Source organism: Silene latifolia, chromosome 11, assembly GCF_048544455.1.
Source record: "Silene latifolia isolate original U9 population chromosome 11, ASM4854445v1, whole genome shotgun sequence".
NCBI lineage: Eukaryota > Viridiplantae > Streptophyta > Magnoliopsida > Caryophyllales > Caryophyllaceae > Silene > Silene latifolia.
Window position 1 is genome coordinate 92,637,906 of NC_133536.1, and position 15,538 is coordinate 92,653,443.

A 15,538-nucleotide genomic window follows, 5' to 3' on the forward strand; every position below is an offset into this window, starting at 1 on the left:
GATGGGGCATATTCTCGCACTTTCCGTCGACCGAGTCAACACATTGAGCAAGGTCAAAGCTAAAAGACAACAAGTCAACATATTAATGACCCTAGCTAACCGAGGCTGCCCGCTACTGTCACTTGGTCTCGGCTCGCAAGAACTAGCCGCCGAGAGGCATATCCGTGTACTCACATCCGGTCCCCTCGGCATGGAGTCAACCAGCTCGCCCGGCCGCCATGGGTCCCTCGGCCGAGGGTAAGACAGTCTTTCCACCTGCTAGCCACTTGGCCACTACGTGACAAAAGGTGAAAGTCTATAAATACTCCACTTCTCTCATTGAGAAAATGATCACAATATCATCTAAACATCTCTTAATCTGGTATAAAACTCCCTTATCTCTCTACAATATACTTTGCCAAGTTAACACACAACTTATCTCTTTAAGTTTACTGACTTGAGCGTCGGAGTGAGTACGCTCGGTACCAAGCCGAGCCCTCTGTTTGTTCATCTTTACAGGAGAGAGCGAAAGGAAGAGACGAGCAACGACATCATTCTACAAGCTTAAGTGGTCATAATTCTGCTCCGGAATTACACCCGGAACAATAATAATAATAATAATAATAATAATAATAATAATAATAATAATAATAATAATAATAATAATAATAATAATAATAATAATAATAATAATAATAATAATAATAATAATAATAATAATAATAATAATAATAATAATAATAATAATAATAATAATAATAATAGGTCTAATATAATAACTTATTAACATAATAATATTAAATATAATAATAATAATAATAAATATGTGATTAATAATATTAATAATGAGTATATTAATAAAATATTAAATATTAAATAATAACTTATTAATATAATAATATTAAATATAATACTAATAATAAATATGTTATGAATAATATTAATAATAATAAATATATTAATAAAATAATAAATATAATATAATAATAATAATAATAATGATAATAATAATAATAATAATAATAATAATAATAATAATAATAATAATAAATGTATTACATATAAATATAATAATATAAACAATACGAATTAATTAGTAATAAATATAATAGTAATATAATAAATATAAAAATAATATAACACTAATAATAATAACAATAACAATAGTAAATACATTAATATAAAAATAATAATAAGAATATCAATAAGAATAATAATAGTAATGTTGAAGTAAATCGAATCGAAATAAATCGATCTCGAATCGAATCAATCGAATCAATTGATTTGAAGTGAATCGAAATGAATCGAATGGGAATCAATCAATCGAATCGATTAGAATCGAAATTAAGTCCAAAAGAACAGAGCCTAAGACATCCCTCAACGAAAAAACCTCATCATCAAATTTTCAGCATAAGATTAAGAACAGGATGCTTATAATAATTTTCATGTTCTTGATAGTTATAAAGATGATACATATGTTATAGTCCTTACTCCTGAGATTCAAGCTACACAGGCACAAGGAGTCCCACAAATTTGCAAAGTGAAGTCAAGTTCAGATGCAAATGAAAATTCAAATGATGAAATTCAAAAAGAAACTGCAGTTTTCAAGTCAATATATATGTATAATGCATCAAGATAAAACCATTTCAACCTGACATAATAATATTCTAATAACTAAGTTATAGTTTTACAAAGTCCTTTTATGAGGTCTGCTGTTGTACAGCAATTGCCAACTGTATCGAAGGCAGTCAACGACCTAAAATTATCTAAGATTGGCTGTTAATTAAGAACCAATAAGATACTTAATTAGCCTACGAGGTCAATGCGATTGACAGCGGAGTCTTGATTATTCTTTTAATTAGCATCATTTGTTTGGAGCTCGATCTCAGTGTAAACTATATCAACTAGTAGAAAGGCATCCCACTCATGATTCTTGAATGGTATCCCTCCCTGTGACATTTTCCTCTTACATGTCTCCACTTGTACTACATACTGTACTAAAATATTGCGACGACCATTAACAGTTATCTAATTAAGGTCTATTTTTCTCCACTTGAAACTATTTTTAATGGAACAACTCAATTTTATACGCTTACGTTGAATTCGTCTTTGATAATGTTTTACTCAGAAATCATAAAAATATGTGATTATTAATTAGGGCATGGTTGGCTAGTTCTTTTTGTTATACCTGTGTTTTGGTCATGGGAAGAAATGGGGAGTAGTTTTTTAATTCAAAGTCAATTTTTGGTGTTTCTATAAGAATACCTTACATGTGTTGGCAGTTGAGGACAAAAATAGTTCATCAGATAACCTGGTATATCCCAACAAGATGGAAAACAAGCAAGAGAACTCTAACTCTAGCAGTGGCGAAACCAAACAAAAGGATGTCAAAAACATCTGTTTTGAAGACAAATGCAGAGACCAAGAACAGGTAAGGCATTTCTGATTTCTTCATATGTTCCATAGGTATTTCTTGTATTTCCAATCAATCCAAAGGTTCACTAATATTGAGCTATAGAGTTGATAAACACAACTAAATTGTCTCACTTATATACACTACTACTTATGTTGTCAAGAGGCCAGCCATTGAGGCAATTTTCTCTACCACGTGGGTAAAAGATTGATTCAATTCTACCCCCTTACCCCAAGAAAGAATAAATTCAAACCCCTAAAACTCGTTAAAGGTTGGAGCCTTTGAGGCACTAACGTAATATTAGATGTTTCCAAGTCCATGCACAAATTTTCGGCATTCCTTTAAATGGGTTATTAATTTTCTAGCCTTCAAAGGGTATGTATGACAAATCTCAATTCTCTACAAAATCTTATTTACAATCGTTAATTCTACTTTTCTACTTGCCATAACAAAAATTAAATTCTTGTCTATGCATGGATTTGATCTCCCAACAGATTAGGCCAAATCGTGTTAAAACCTATATAATCAAGCTAAGTATAGCATGTCTGTTTGCATGGAGCACTAGAAATCACTAAACGCTGACATAGGTTCCTTCGTTACTGTACTGCAGGTAATAATCAAAGATGAGGACATGAGCTCAAAGACATCATCCCCCAAGAAGGATAAACCAAGGCGCGGCAAAGAGGTATTTCCTTTATATTACACTTGTAATCTAATGCTTAACAAAATTTGAGGAAATGTAAGCAAATATACTCATATAGTTCTCGTTTGTTCATAAGAAGAGGATCACGTGTATGCACAATTAAACTAAACATTACTACAATGAATCAAAAGATATTTCTATAGCAGATAAGACGTATGCAAACATACTCCTATATCAAAATCACGACCCCCATGACGAAAATTAAGAAAGGATGATCAGGAATTGTTTCGATCGATTATTACTTGACAATATATGATACATAGATACATTATTCACCAGTCATACTTTCATTCAGAGTTCAGACATATTACAATGCAACAAAATAGTGAATCTTTTGTTTCAATATCCACACATTCAAACATACGTAAAGTCAACAATTGCATCAAAGCAAATATGTAAAGAATTATACTACATCATAATTTTTAAACGACATTTACAACGGTACAAACATCCCATGAAAGAGTTAGAACAAGGAAAACACCACTTTGAATCACAGGGGGCTGTCATCACTAATTAACTTTCTCAACAAGGTTTTGTTTCATATGCAATGCAAGTACATAGTTTCAAAGAATAAGTTTTGTCAAAAGAATAGGATACGTAACAATTACCCCATCCGTCCTAGTAATTTGTTTACCTTTAATTACAATTATCCCTCACAAAAAATATAAAAGGTAAACAAATAATCGAGATAAAGGAATTATTTTTTTTAACATTGCATGACTCAGTGAATCAAAATCCCTAAGAACCATATTGCATGTTTGACTTCTCTTCAAAAAGGGATTCACCTTACATCTAGCCTGAGTCAAAGACTCAAAGGTAAATACTACGGAGTACTATTATAATAGCAAATGGTTAAAAATATCATATATTACTTCTACATCACATATGGCAGCTTTGACTTTACACGATCCTCATGTCATCTTTTGTTTTCTTATGGTGAAAATCGTTTTCTAACAAGCCTCAGCAATATTTTTAACACCAAGTACATTGATTTCCTACGTAGTGCAATAGCTTACAGATTAAATAATCCCATCATTCATTTACTGTCATCACCAGGCAGGCACATGACTAAAGTCCCATTTAACCTTTGAAAATTACTATCTACCTTCTCCTCTCACAACCGATTAAAATATTGCAATATTTTGTTTAATCCACTTGCCTTCCAAGACAACCCAATATATGTTGTTTTCATCGATTGTGAGCAGATAAAGAGAGACAGTTGGAGAGAAGATTGAAACGAGAAAGTGGATAACAACTCTTTTAACCTATGAGAATTTACTGAAAAGAAACGGAAAAAGAGAGTGAGGATTAATTGCAAACCGATTAGGCTAACGATAACAAAGTACTTTTTTTTAATCGAAAAATGTTAATGAGAATTTATGAATACAAATTTAAAAACTAAAAAGCATATAATTTTACTATTTCTTGAACTTAATTTTCTTTTAGATAAAATAAAAATTAATATTAAGGAGATAGGATGGCTTTCGTATGGTTTTACGTATATACTAATATCTAAACACTGGCTAGAAAAGAAGAAGAAAAAACTTGATGAGACAAAAGAACAAATGAGAATATAAAAGAATATATAAGAACGAAACTGATTAGCATTTCTTTGATTATATATACATGCATGAGTACGAAGCTTAATGTTTTATGGATCCTTACCTTTTGTAAAATGTGTAGGACGAGCTTGAATCTGCAGAACTGGAAATAGGTGAAATGAAAGAGGAAAATGAAAGGCTAAAGAAGACGCTTGCACGAATGAAGAATGATTACAAATCCTTACAAATGCGATTCTTAGATATCCTTCAACATGACCAGCCTCCCAGTACCTCAGAAGATAGAGCTCTAACAACTGAGACAAAGAAGCAAGAAGACCCTGAAACTTCACTTAGCTTAGGATTCCAAAGTACCACCAAGCGCAAGAAGGATGATAACAGTAGCACCTCCTCTAAAGCTAGAGGGTCCGCAGAGCTGATGAGTGACGGGCTTTCTCTTGGACTGGAATTCAAATGTACGCCTCATATTGATCTAACTGACGTGGGATCAGAGAGAAGCAACGAGATTGATGATACTGGGGAGAGTTGCCTACCAAGTAAACTCTCCAAGACAATGGAGAATAGTGAAAAACAAGAAGACTCTGAACAATCAAACAACCCCAAAAGGGCAAGAGTGTCTGTAAGAGCAAGATGTGAGACGCCTACAGTAAGTTAAATTATGTAGCATCTGTTGGAAATTTTTTAAACATATATGTAGGTAGTTATCATGTTACTAATGCCAAAAGTGGATTAAAATCATGCAGATGAACGATGGATGTCAATGGAGGAAATATGGGCAGAAAATAGCAAAAGGCAATCCATGTCCACGTGCCTACTATCGCTGCACAGTAGCACCAGCATGTCCAGTAAGAAAACAAGTAAGTTAAGAGTTCACAGGGAATGTTGTGTTCCTTCAACATCATTTTCACGTTTTAAATTCATTTCAGTAACACACACACACACACACACACACACACACACACATATGAAGGAACACATAATCACCCACTTCAAAATAACGATAGCCGAAGTTGCACCGAGTGAATACTAGATTTATAATTCAACATCATCTATTTCAGGTGCAGAGATGTTCCGAAGACATGTCCATTTTAACAACAACCTATGAAGGAACACATAGTCACCCACTTCCAGTAGCAGCTACAGCAATGGCATCCACAACTTCAGCAGCAGCGTCTATCCTCCTATCGGGCTCATCAACCTCCCAAGGTCCAAGTTCCTCTGGTCATACAGTCAACACTACTAATCTCAATGGATTGAACTATACCCTCTATAACAATTCAAAACCTGGACAACTTAATTTACCAAACTGTTCTTCACCTATACCACCAACAATAACCCTAGACCTCACTGCCAATTCCTCCTCACAGTTCACTAAACGATTCTCCTCAAATTTCCATCCTTCTCATAGGAACTCTAGAAGTCTAGACTTCTCTTCTTCAGAAGCTCCTGCATTCCCAACAATTTGGAATAGTTCAAGCTATCTAAATTATAGTAGTTCACTAACCTCTACTAAAAGTCTAAGTGGGTCAATAAGTTTCGGTAAATCATCCCAAGAATCGTTAAGTCATCCATACATGGATAGGATTAGCCAAAGTCTCACTTCATCTTCTACCTCTTCTCAACATTTTTTGACAGAGACATTAACCAAAGTTCTCACTTCAGATCCCAGTTTCCAGTCTGCTGTAGCTGCTGCAATTTCAACAATGGTAGGAAACAATAACAATAATACCACAAACATAAGTCGACTCAACACAGAGTCTATCGCTCAAAACCTGAAATGGGGTGATCAAGCTCCTGGAATTTCAATCTCTACTTTGCCTCATCACAGTAAAGTGTGTGTACCAAAATTTTCAAATAGGCCAACATCATCACCAAATTCTCATGCAACAGGTAGCTTCATGGTGTTACAACCTTCATTCCCATTTTCACTATCTAAGACCTCTTCTTCGCCAGACATCAGTGATCATCTTAAGTAACTATTGTATGGAGTTATTTACGTATCCAATAACTCATCTTATATAACCTTAAATTACATAGAGTAGACTATAATTTACAGATCACTTCAGTTTTTCACACGCCACATTAAATACATGTATCTGATATTAAAAGGTAGCACATTCGAAGACAATGAAAATTGCAATTGTATACCTACTCACCTTGTTAGACAAAATGAAGCTCATTTCTCCTCTCATGGGGTAATCGTTTTTTCAAATGTTCATTATTATTATTATTTTTAAATTTGCTTCCCATACTGACCACCCAAGCATTTCTGTTTTTCGAACTCAAGCAATATGTTTCTTGTTCATCACATTGACAAGAATTGATTGATATGACTACAAAGACACTAAGGCAGCCCCTCACCTTCCCTCCTTAGTGTCCTCCCCGCTCCTCCCTTCCCATTCCGTCTTCTTTTTGTATTTAAACAAAAAAGTGTGTATAACTTGATCTACAAAGTGAATCACTAAAAGTCTTAATACACCAACAAATATAACAACCGAAGAAAAAGCGCACTTATTGAAAACAGTGAACAGAAAAAATAAATGTATTACTCCCTCCTATTCTATATTTTGTTCCCTTTCTCCTTTTTACACAAGAAATAAGAGAGTAAATTTGGACCACACAAACCCACTACCCCACATATCATTGAATTTGGACCACACAAATCATCCCAAAAAAGGAAATAGGGAAAAAAACTCGAATAACCGAATAAGGAAATAAGGAAGAAAATATAGAATAGGAGGGAGTATAAGAGAAACAGAAAGACAATTATGTTCAAGAATATAGGACATCACAGATTCTTACGATGGTCAATGGGTTCGAAGTATCTTTTCTCTAAGAAACCTCCAAGAGATCATCATGTAATGCTTCCTCTGGTAGATGGACATAATCTGCTTGTTTTTTTCGTTTTGTATGTTCCTTCTGCATTTTCGATAGTTTTCTTCATCGCTGAACATAGCCAGCATAACATTTGTCCACAAAAAATATAAATGCAGACAACCTGAGAAGATATTAAAAAAAAAGACATTACAAAAAGTTAACTTGAGATTTCGACAGTGCATAACATGAAATCCTATCACATTATCGACAAAGTTTTAGATGATGAAACTCTCAAATTCATAAGTTTAAAATAACAAAGAATCAAGAATAAGTAGCTACTGATAGATGCGAAACAGGCCAATTTGAGCCTATGTACAAGTAATAGTGGGAGAACTGTTTCATATGACTTAGAAGTTAATACAACAAAGCATAATAAACTAACTTAAGATTTAAAACTTTCTTTTAGATCATTCTACAATGAGCAGTCGTTAGACCAAGTTATGACAAAGCTAGCAAGACTGAGAAACGCATTCAAATGTAATTTGTCGTAAAATCTTCCTATAACAAGATGCAAACCTTGTCGTAAAACTTTGAAAACATTTTCCTCGACTAAATACTAGTATATTTTTATGCACAGATTGGCCTGCCTAGTTTATAAACAGCTTCTACTGTAACGTAAAACTCATAGACCACAAATACGGATCAAAACTAGGAAAATTAAGACTTGCCAATCATCCTACACTAAAAATCATATTCATATCCTCCATTTTAGTATATCGGCAACAAAAGCGTAGTCTCTCAATCTCATTTATATTGTCCCCGTTGACTTTGTCTAGTCAATTTTTAATCCTACTTTCATACTCCCTCCGTCCCGGTCAATTGTTGTCCTTTGGTTTCGTACAAAGACCAAGGAAAGAGGAGATGGTCAATTACTAAATGACAAGAGGACCAAATTGAGTGTGAATGATCAAATTGCTCATCAAGTTCATTCTTAAAATAGAAAGGACAACAAATGACTGAGTTTCGTAAAAATATACGGAGCACTCCCTAGTATAAAGATAGTAGTTTCATAAATCATACTCGTACGTGATGAATTGACAATGTATTTTTACACATTTAACGAAAGATTAATGTTAAAAGTTAATAATCAAACAAATTTTACCTAATCTTCAAGGACTTTTAACATGATCCATGTTTGTAGCTGAAAACACTCAAATCTATACGCTGAATTAATGAGAGTTTAGAGTTTACAAAATTATGAAATTCTTGTATCGTAATTGCATCCACAGAAGCACAACTACTGACAAACCCTAATAGCATAGGATGAAATTGAAAGCAGTTACTACACTACTTCAATAGCATAAAGATTTAACGAAACATAACTTAATTGAAATGCATATTAGGTTGTTAAGTAGCGAAATTGGAAATTAGAAGAACAATTGAACAAGAGTAAGTTAGTTACTTACAAACTCCAGTCTCTGTTCCACCGACTTCCACCATTGGTATGCAAGGTTAGGAGCGGATAATGCACGACGGTACGAGTACATGAGAGATTTAAGAATAGAGTATCCTTTAACATCCGGAGAAGTGGTGATTGACCCCTAACTTTGTGCAATTGTGAAATTAATCCCCATAACTTTCAATTTAAGTAATTAGGCCCCGTAACTTACATAATAAGTGAAATTAAACCTTTTTCTCAAAATCTCACGAGAAATTCAATTTATAATGTCACAAAAGTAAATATGGTTATATTTTTAAGAAAAATACAAAATAAAAGTTTAAAAATTTAATAAAGAAAATAGCACATATATTAGATAAAAAATAATTAAAAATATTTTACGAAAACAAACAATTATTTTTACATATGTATGTAATTCGGTATGATTTTTGGAAAAAAAAAATTAACAGTTGTATGTGAATTATTTTGAAATGCTGAAAAATTGAATGTTTTTTTTACCCTTTTATTATATTTTTTGTCATGAAAATCTTTTATTCCGACTTCTTATTTTAACACAACTATCTAACAAAATATTTTGCAATTATTTTTTTTACAAAAATTGTACAGTAAAATTTTTGAAAAATGTACTTTATATAAAAATAAAAAATGTTTTGTTTTCGTAAAATATTTTAATTTTTTTTATCTAATATATGCTTTTTTTTATTAATGATTTAAAATTTTATTTTATATTTTTCATAAAAACATAACCATATTTACTTTTGAAATATGATAAATTGAATTTCTCGTGAAATTTTGACAAAAGGGTTTAATTTCACTTGTTATGTAAGTTACGGGGCCTAATCACTCCTATTGAAAGTTATGAGGGTTAATTTCACAATTGCACAAAGTTATGGGGATCAATTACCACTTTCCCGCTTTAACATCTAACATCAGTAGTCGGAATTCGGAAACCTCCGTTACTTTCATTTAAGGGTTGGGAGTACTAGTTGGACTGTCAGTTCCCGTCCGGCCTACTTATACGGAGTACTTGCTTTTTTTTAAACCAACCTGCTAAACATCGTCGACATTTTACTAATTATCGTCGACATTTTTTAATAATTTTCCTAAATTGCCCCTACCTTAAACTCTCCCATATAATATAAACTTCATATTTCCAAAATATGAAGTTCTCATTCTCACTATAAATCTCTTAAAAAAAACTTCCCACATAAAAACAAAAAACCGCCTCACATTTACGAGATTTCCGTCATCTTGTTCAAACAAAGGTATGTAATCTTTTTTTTTTATACTTAATTTGTTTTAAAAAATTTGTATTAATTAGTTTAATTAGAATGAATTAGGATAGAAGCGGTAATTGTAGAACGGTTTTAAGACGGAAATTAGTTGATTATGCGTGTTACTATTCCTTCGCCCAAACCAAATTCAAGACGGAAATTAGTTTTTTTTAAGAAAAAAAAAATACACGAAATTGGGTCCAGACGAAAAAAAATTTCGTCCAGACCTAAGTTTGGACGAAATTTTTTTTCGTCCAGACCATATTTTGTATTTTTTTTAAAAGAAAAAATTTTCGTCTTACAAAGTCGTTAAATATATTAATTTAATATTACTAATTATCTTTAGTTACTATAACTAATAGTTAAATATACGTAATATTTATTATTAAAATCTTGTTTTTAAGTAATTGACGTCATTAAATATTGTTAACAAAATAATAAAAAACGATATTTAATTACATTAGGTTATCGTGTTTCTAAGTTTTTTTCATTATTACATATCGTTTTTAAGTATCTAACGTTATTAAATATCGATAACTCGTTAACAAAATAATAAAAAACGATATTTAATAACAATAGGTGTATCGTGTTTCTAAGTTAATTATGGTTAACAAATTTATATATTTCTTTAGAAATTAACGTAATTAAATATCGTTATTAATTTCATTAGATTTTTTATCCGTTTAACTAATCAATGTTTATTTTATTTTGTTATTAGATGGACGGTAGAGGAAAGGAGCCTGTAAGTCGAGTTCATAACCGTAATGTCACATCATCAACACGAGCTCGGAGGGGTCCCCCGATTCGGACAAATGTAGCACCGGTGGTTGGAGAGAGGAGTACTCACTCATGGTCGGAGTAGGAAGTGGAGCATTTGTTTGGAGTGGGGAGCCCCCGAGTTGTTGAGGAGGGGACTTCTCAACGGGCTAGTGAGGAGGTGGCCGAGCAGGAGAGGGACGGGGAGAAAGTTAGTAGGGCTCCCCGCGTAAATGTTTGACGGACGGAGAAGGGATGTTGGCAGCGGGTGTCGGACGAGGGTTCTAGTAGCGTTGTGGCTCCGAAGAAGAAGTCGAGCAAGGATATGTCTTCGATGATTACTGAGCGTGTTCCTGGTAGGCCAATGTTTCCTTACGTGATTCCTAGCTTTGGGGGTCACATTGTCCGCACGTTGTGGTCGACTCCTATGAGGTTGGTCGACAAGTGTTGACCGGTTACCACCGATTTGGTAAGACGAGGGTGTTGAGTAGTTGGCGGCTAACCTCGGACGCCCAGTCTACTTTTGATAGAAGTGGTCTTTCTCATCTTCCCGAGTGCATGCTTGAGCACTTTAACATTCCTCTTATTTCTGCTTTTGTTGAGAGGTGGCAGCCCGACACCAACAGCTTTCACATGCCATTTGGAGATATGACTATACTTCTTCACGATGTTGCACAAATCTTAGGTATCCGGGTCGACGGTGACATTTTTAAGGTGGAGAACGATGACGGGACTTTGGCCGATCCCCTTATGTATGTTTGTGGTTTTTTTGGGAAGTCAGCGGAGCAGTTGAGGTTGCCTTTAGATCATACGAAGAACGTCCCTATCTACAAGAGTGGAGGTATTTTGGTGGACTCGGTGTGTTAGGTGGCGAGGGTCGGTGATGATGATGAGCATACTCAGGGGTTTATCGCCGTTGTTTTGGGGTCAACACTTTTCTTCAACAAATCAGCTGATAGGATACGTCCTCAAGTGTTTCCCTTGGTGGCAGATACCGACAGTATAGCATCTTATGCTTAGGGTGCTGGTACACTAGCCTACATGTACCGACAGTTGGGTATTTCTTCACGTGCTAGTGTGAAGACTATTTCTCACCCGCTCATCATCGATCCTGATCACAATGAAGCCCCCTTACCACGTGAAGATGCTGATGTCACTGTTGAGGTAATAATATGAATGTCGATTCATTTAATATATTTTGCTTAAACTAATACTATTTTACTATGTCTAATGCGTTATAATTTTTTTTTTTTTTGCAGACCGCACACGCTTTGCTCGACTTGTTCGCCGAAGCTGAGAGGATTGTGGATGATAGAGCACAACTGAAGTTTTCCGCAACATGATGAACACGGTACGACCACTGATTGACGCTCGGAAGAACAGAAAACGTCCAGGTCCTCGTCAAACACCCGGCGATCAAGTTCAGCGTAGAATGGATGGCGAATATAGTGAAGATGAGGAGTAGTAGAGTCGTTTAGGGACTATTATGTTTGTAGACTTTGAATTTTGTGTGTTTTTAAACACTTTTTATTAAACCGTTCTGACCGTGTTAAAATAAGACCGTTATTCAGTTAAAAAATATAGCCGTTATTAAGTTCAAAAATATAGCCGTTATTAAGTTCAAAAATATAGCCGTTATTCAGTTCAAAAAATATAGTTATTCAGTTAAAAAATATAGCCGTTATCCTAAATTTCACTATAAATACCACTCGCTCAATCCATTTCAATCACAATTCACAGCAATTCTAATTCTCTATTTCTCAAAGAAAACCATCAAAAACAACAGAAATCCTACCAAAATGATTACAAATGCTCAAAAATTCAGAGTTTACCAACAAAAAAGTTGATTCCATCATTTTGGATTTACCAAAGTTAGTGGATCGTCTTGAATTTGTCATCCCATTTGACACTATATGGAATCTGCTTGAAAATGATCCAATTGTCAGAATCTCTTACATCTTGGGCGGGAACCCGCAAGATGTGCTAACTTTCTACTTTATGTGGTGGTAATGATGGTGTTGTGTCTCTAACAACATTAACAGAGAAGATGTTGGAATATCGCAGTTTGCGAAGTGATGTCATTACATAATTTGAGCGTGTACTGACAGTGGTCGATTACGCAACACTTTCTGTTTTATGTGGTGGTAATGAGAAACTCAACGTCATTGATAATCTATGATCAATATTGTAATACTATGGTTTTCTATGTCTGTGGGTATTCTATCGAGTGGGACTTACTCTGTCGAGTAAGTATCTTTTTACGCAAAACAGTAGCTGACCTGATGGGTACTCGATCGAGTATGTGTGACACTCGATCGAGTAAGGGGCACTTGATCGAGTAAGTCACTTACTCGATCGAGTAAGTGCGTATTACGGGTTGTTCGGCCGGGTTTTGTTAATAATACGAGATTAATATAAAAGGGTTTCCGTCACTTTGCTTAATCACTTTTTAATCTTCTAAAACCTTTCAAAGAAAAGAAAACAGTTACGTAGTTCGCATTCATCGCATTATTAGCAAATCCCAAGGCTTGGTTTGTCGGATTGTCTCGTTCTTTACGCCGTTGTGATCGTTGTGTCGAAGGTAAGCTTCCCGTATAATTTTTATTATGTTTTGACAAGTTTGGTTAAACCCTAATTGGGTATAATTGGGGGATTTGGGTGTATTATGATGATTGGGTGGTAATTATGTGATTATGTGTTATAGGAGGAGGATTCGTAGAGGAAAGGTTTTGATTAGCTGCTGTGACGGTCTCGTGTGATTGCTATTCCAGGTAGGGTTTCCCTACTCAGTATTGTTTACATGGCATTGTTGATAGTTGGTTGTTGTTGTTGTTGTTGTTGTTGTTGTTGTTGTTGTTGTTGTTTTTGTATATCATATTGGTATTGGATTTGGAATTGGTGATTGTTGATAGTATATTGTGATTGTCGTATAATTGTCTGTGGTTTGCGAGGTGCGTCCTTGGCTGAGTGGAGTCACTTGAGGGAGTGGCCTGGCTTCACGCCCTTGATTCGCCTTATGTGGAACCCGCCACAGAAGGGATGTGCACATTTAGGAACTTGGGTTTATCGCTCGGATGAGATGAGCGGGGCTTAGGTGGGAACGGCTACGGTCCCCCACTGGCGGTGTGGAATACTTGTTGCGATGAGTATTCTGGCAGGACTACACACTAACACTTTAGTGTGTAGTCAGGTGTGTGGTGATGTGATGGAGTTTGGTTGATTGGATTGGATTGTAGTATTGTTTTTATTGCAGATGTGTTGTCTTGTGTAATCAGTACTGACCCCGTTTAATTGTTTTAAAAGCTGTGGTGATCCATTCGGGGATGGTGAGCAGGTATTGAGCAGGTATGAGTTGATGCGCATGTGATAGCTGGGTTGAGTCATCACGAGCTGTTTAGAAGTTTTCCACTGTGTCAAAACATTCTTTTACTTTGATTTAGTTGGTTTGGCAGTTTTGAGGAACATTTGTATTTCTACTTTATCAGCTTTGGAATTTGAACTTGTATCGCTTTAAACTTATTTATTAAAGTATGTTTCTTTATGGTCTATTTGATATTCATTGCCTCGGGTAACCGAGATGGTCGCATTTCCATGTCTTAAGTGGTCCTGGTAAGACACTTGGGGTATGGGGGTGTTACAAATATGTTGCTGGTCTAGAAGAAATTGAGGCTGGAGACGATCTAGAAGATATGGAACCGTCATCTTCATCGGAAGAAGATAATTAAGTTGTAATTTTTAATTTCTATGTTTTAATTAAGTTGTAATTTTTAATTTCTATATTCTAATTAAGTTGTAATTTTTAATTTCTATGTTTTAATTATGTTGTACTTTAAAATAAAAGATAATCCATTAGATGTTGATAAATAATCCGATACAAGTTACGATAATACCTAATAAAATAAAAGATAACAACAAAACATAATCCATTACATGTTGATAAATTATCCGATACAAGCTAACGCCGTGGCTCGAAATTTCTCCACATAGCGAGTTGATGTCGGTAAATGCCACTATAATGAGCAACGCTACCATAATATGGCCAACAATGACATATAGGTGGCATCGGTGAAAGGGGACGCATGCGGATCCTCATAAAATGGTTACCCACGTGCAAAATCCATAAAACACCATATTGGCCACGTACACCAACCGGGGCTCGTAACGGCAAGTAAGTGGCACTCGTACCCCAGTGATGTACACCGTGCTCGTCGATAAAGGAAGAAACATAACATATCACCCAATTATACATTGTGGCAAAACCGAGTAGATCAAACATGTCCATCCAGAATTCCTGCCCACACGGTACTTGCCGCATAAAGTTAATGTAACACCCCCATTTATTCAGGAGCCTTTAGCAAGACATTCCCAAATAAAATAGGACAGTTACCATCTTGGTTTCCCGAGGTAGTGAATAACAAAGTACAACAAACCAAAGTACTTTACATAAAATTTAGCGATTACATGTTTTTTACAAATTAACCAATTAAACTTAATATAAAATAAGATACAACTCGCAGCGGAAATAAATAAAGTGACTAATAATCTATGTGGTCTAGACTTCTGGGTAGACTGCTGGTC

The 15,538-nt window shown here is 34.7% G+C and overlaps 1 protein-coding gene and 1 long non-coding RNA gene across 3 annotated transcripts in view; one reads left to right on the forward strand and one right to left on the reverse strand.

The window, feature by feature from the left end:
- Positions 1–9,091, reverse strand: part of LOC141611815 (uncharacterized) — a 32,623-nt gene extending 23,532 nt beyond the window's left edge. Inside the window, exons 1-2 of one of the 2 annotated variants that reach the window (XR_012528773.1) lie at positions 8,938–9,091; positions 7,457–7,652 (exon numbers count right to left, since the gene is read on the reverse strand). This is a non-coding gene — a long non-coding RNA (uncharacterized LOC141611815). The remainder of the gene's footprint in view (positions 1–7,456; positions 7,653–8,937) is intronic. The other variant, XR_012528774.1, reaches the window with a different exon arrangement.
- On the forward strand, positions 1,682–6,988 carry LOC141612541 (WRKY transcription factor 72A-like). Its single transcript, XM_074431355.1, has 6 exons — positions 1,682–1,757; positions 2,262–2,410; positions 3,003–3,077; positions 4,779–5,300; positions 5,374–5,511; positions 5,713–6,988. The coding sequence occupies exons 1-6, from the start codon at positions 1,682–1,684 to the stop codon at positions 6,628–6,630; spliced, it is 1,878 nt and encodes a 625-aa protein (XP_074287456.1). The 3' UTR covers positions 6,631–6,988.
- Positions 9,092–15,538: the final 6,447 nt, after the last annotated feature.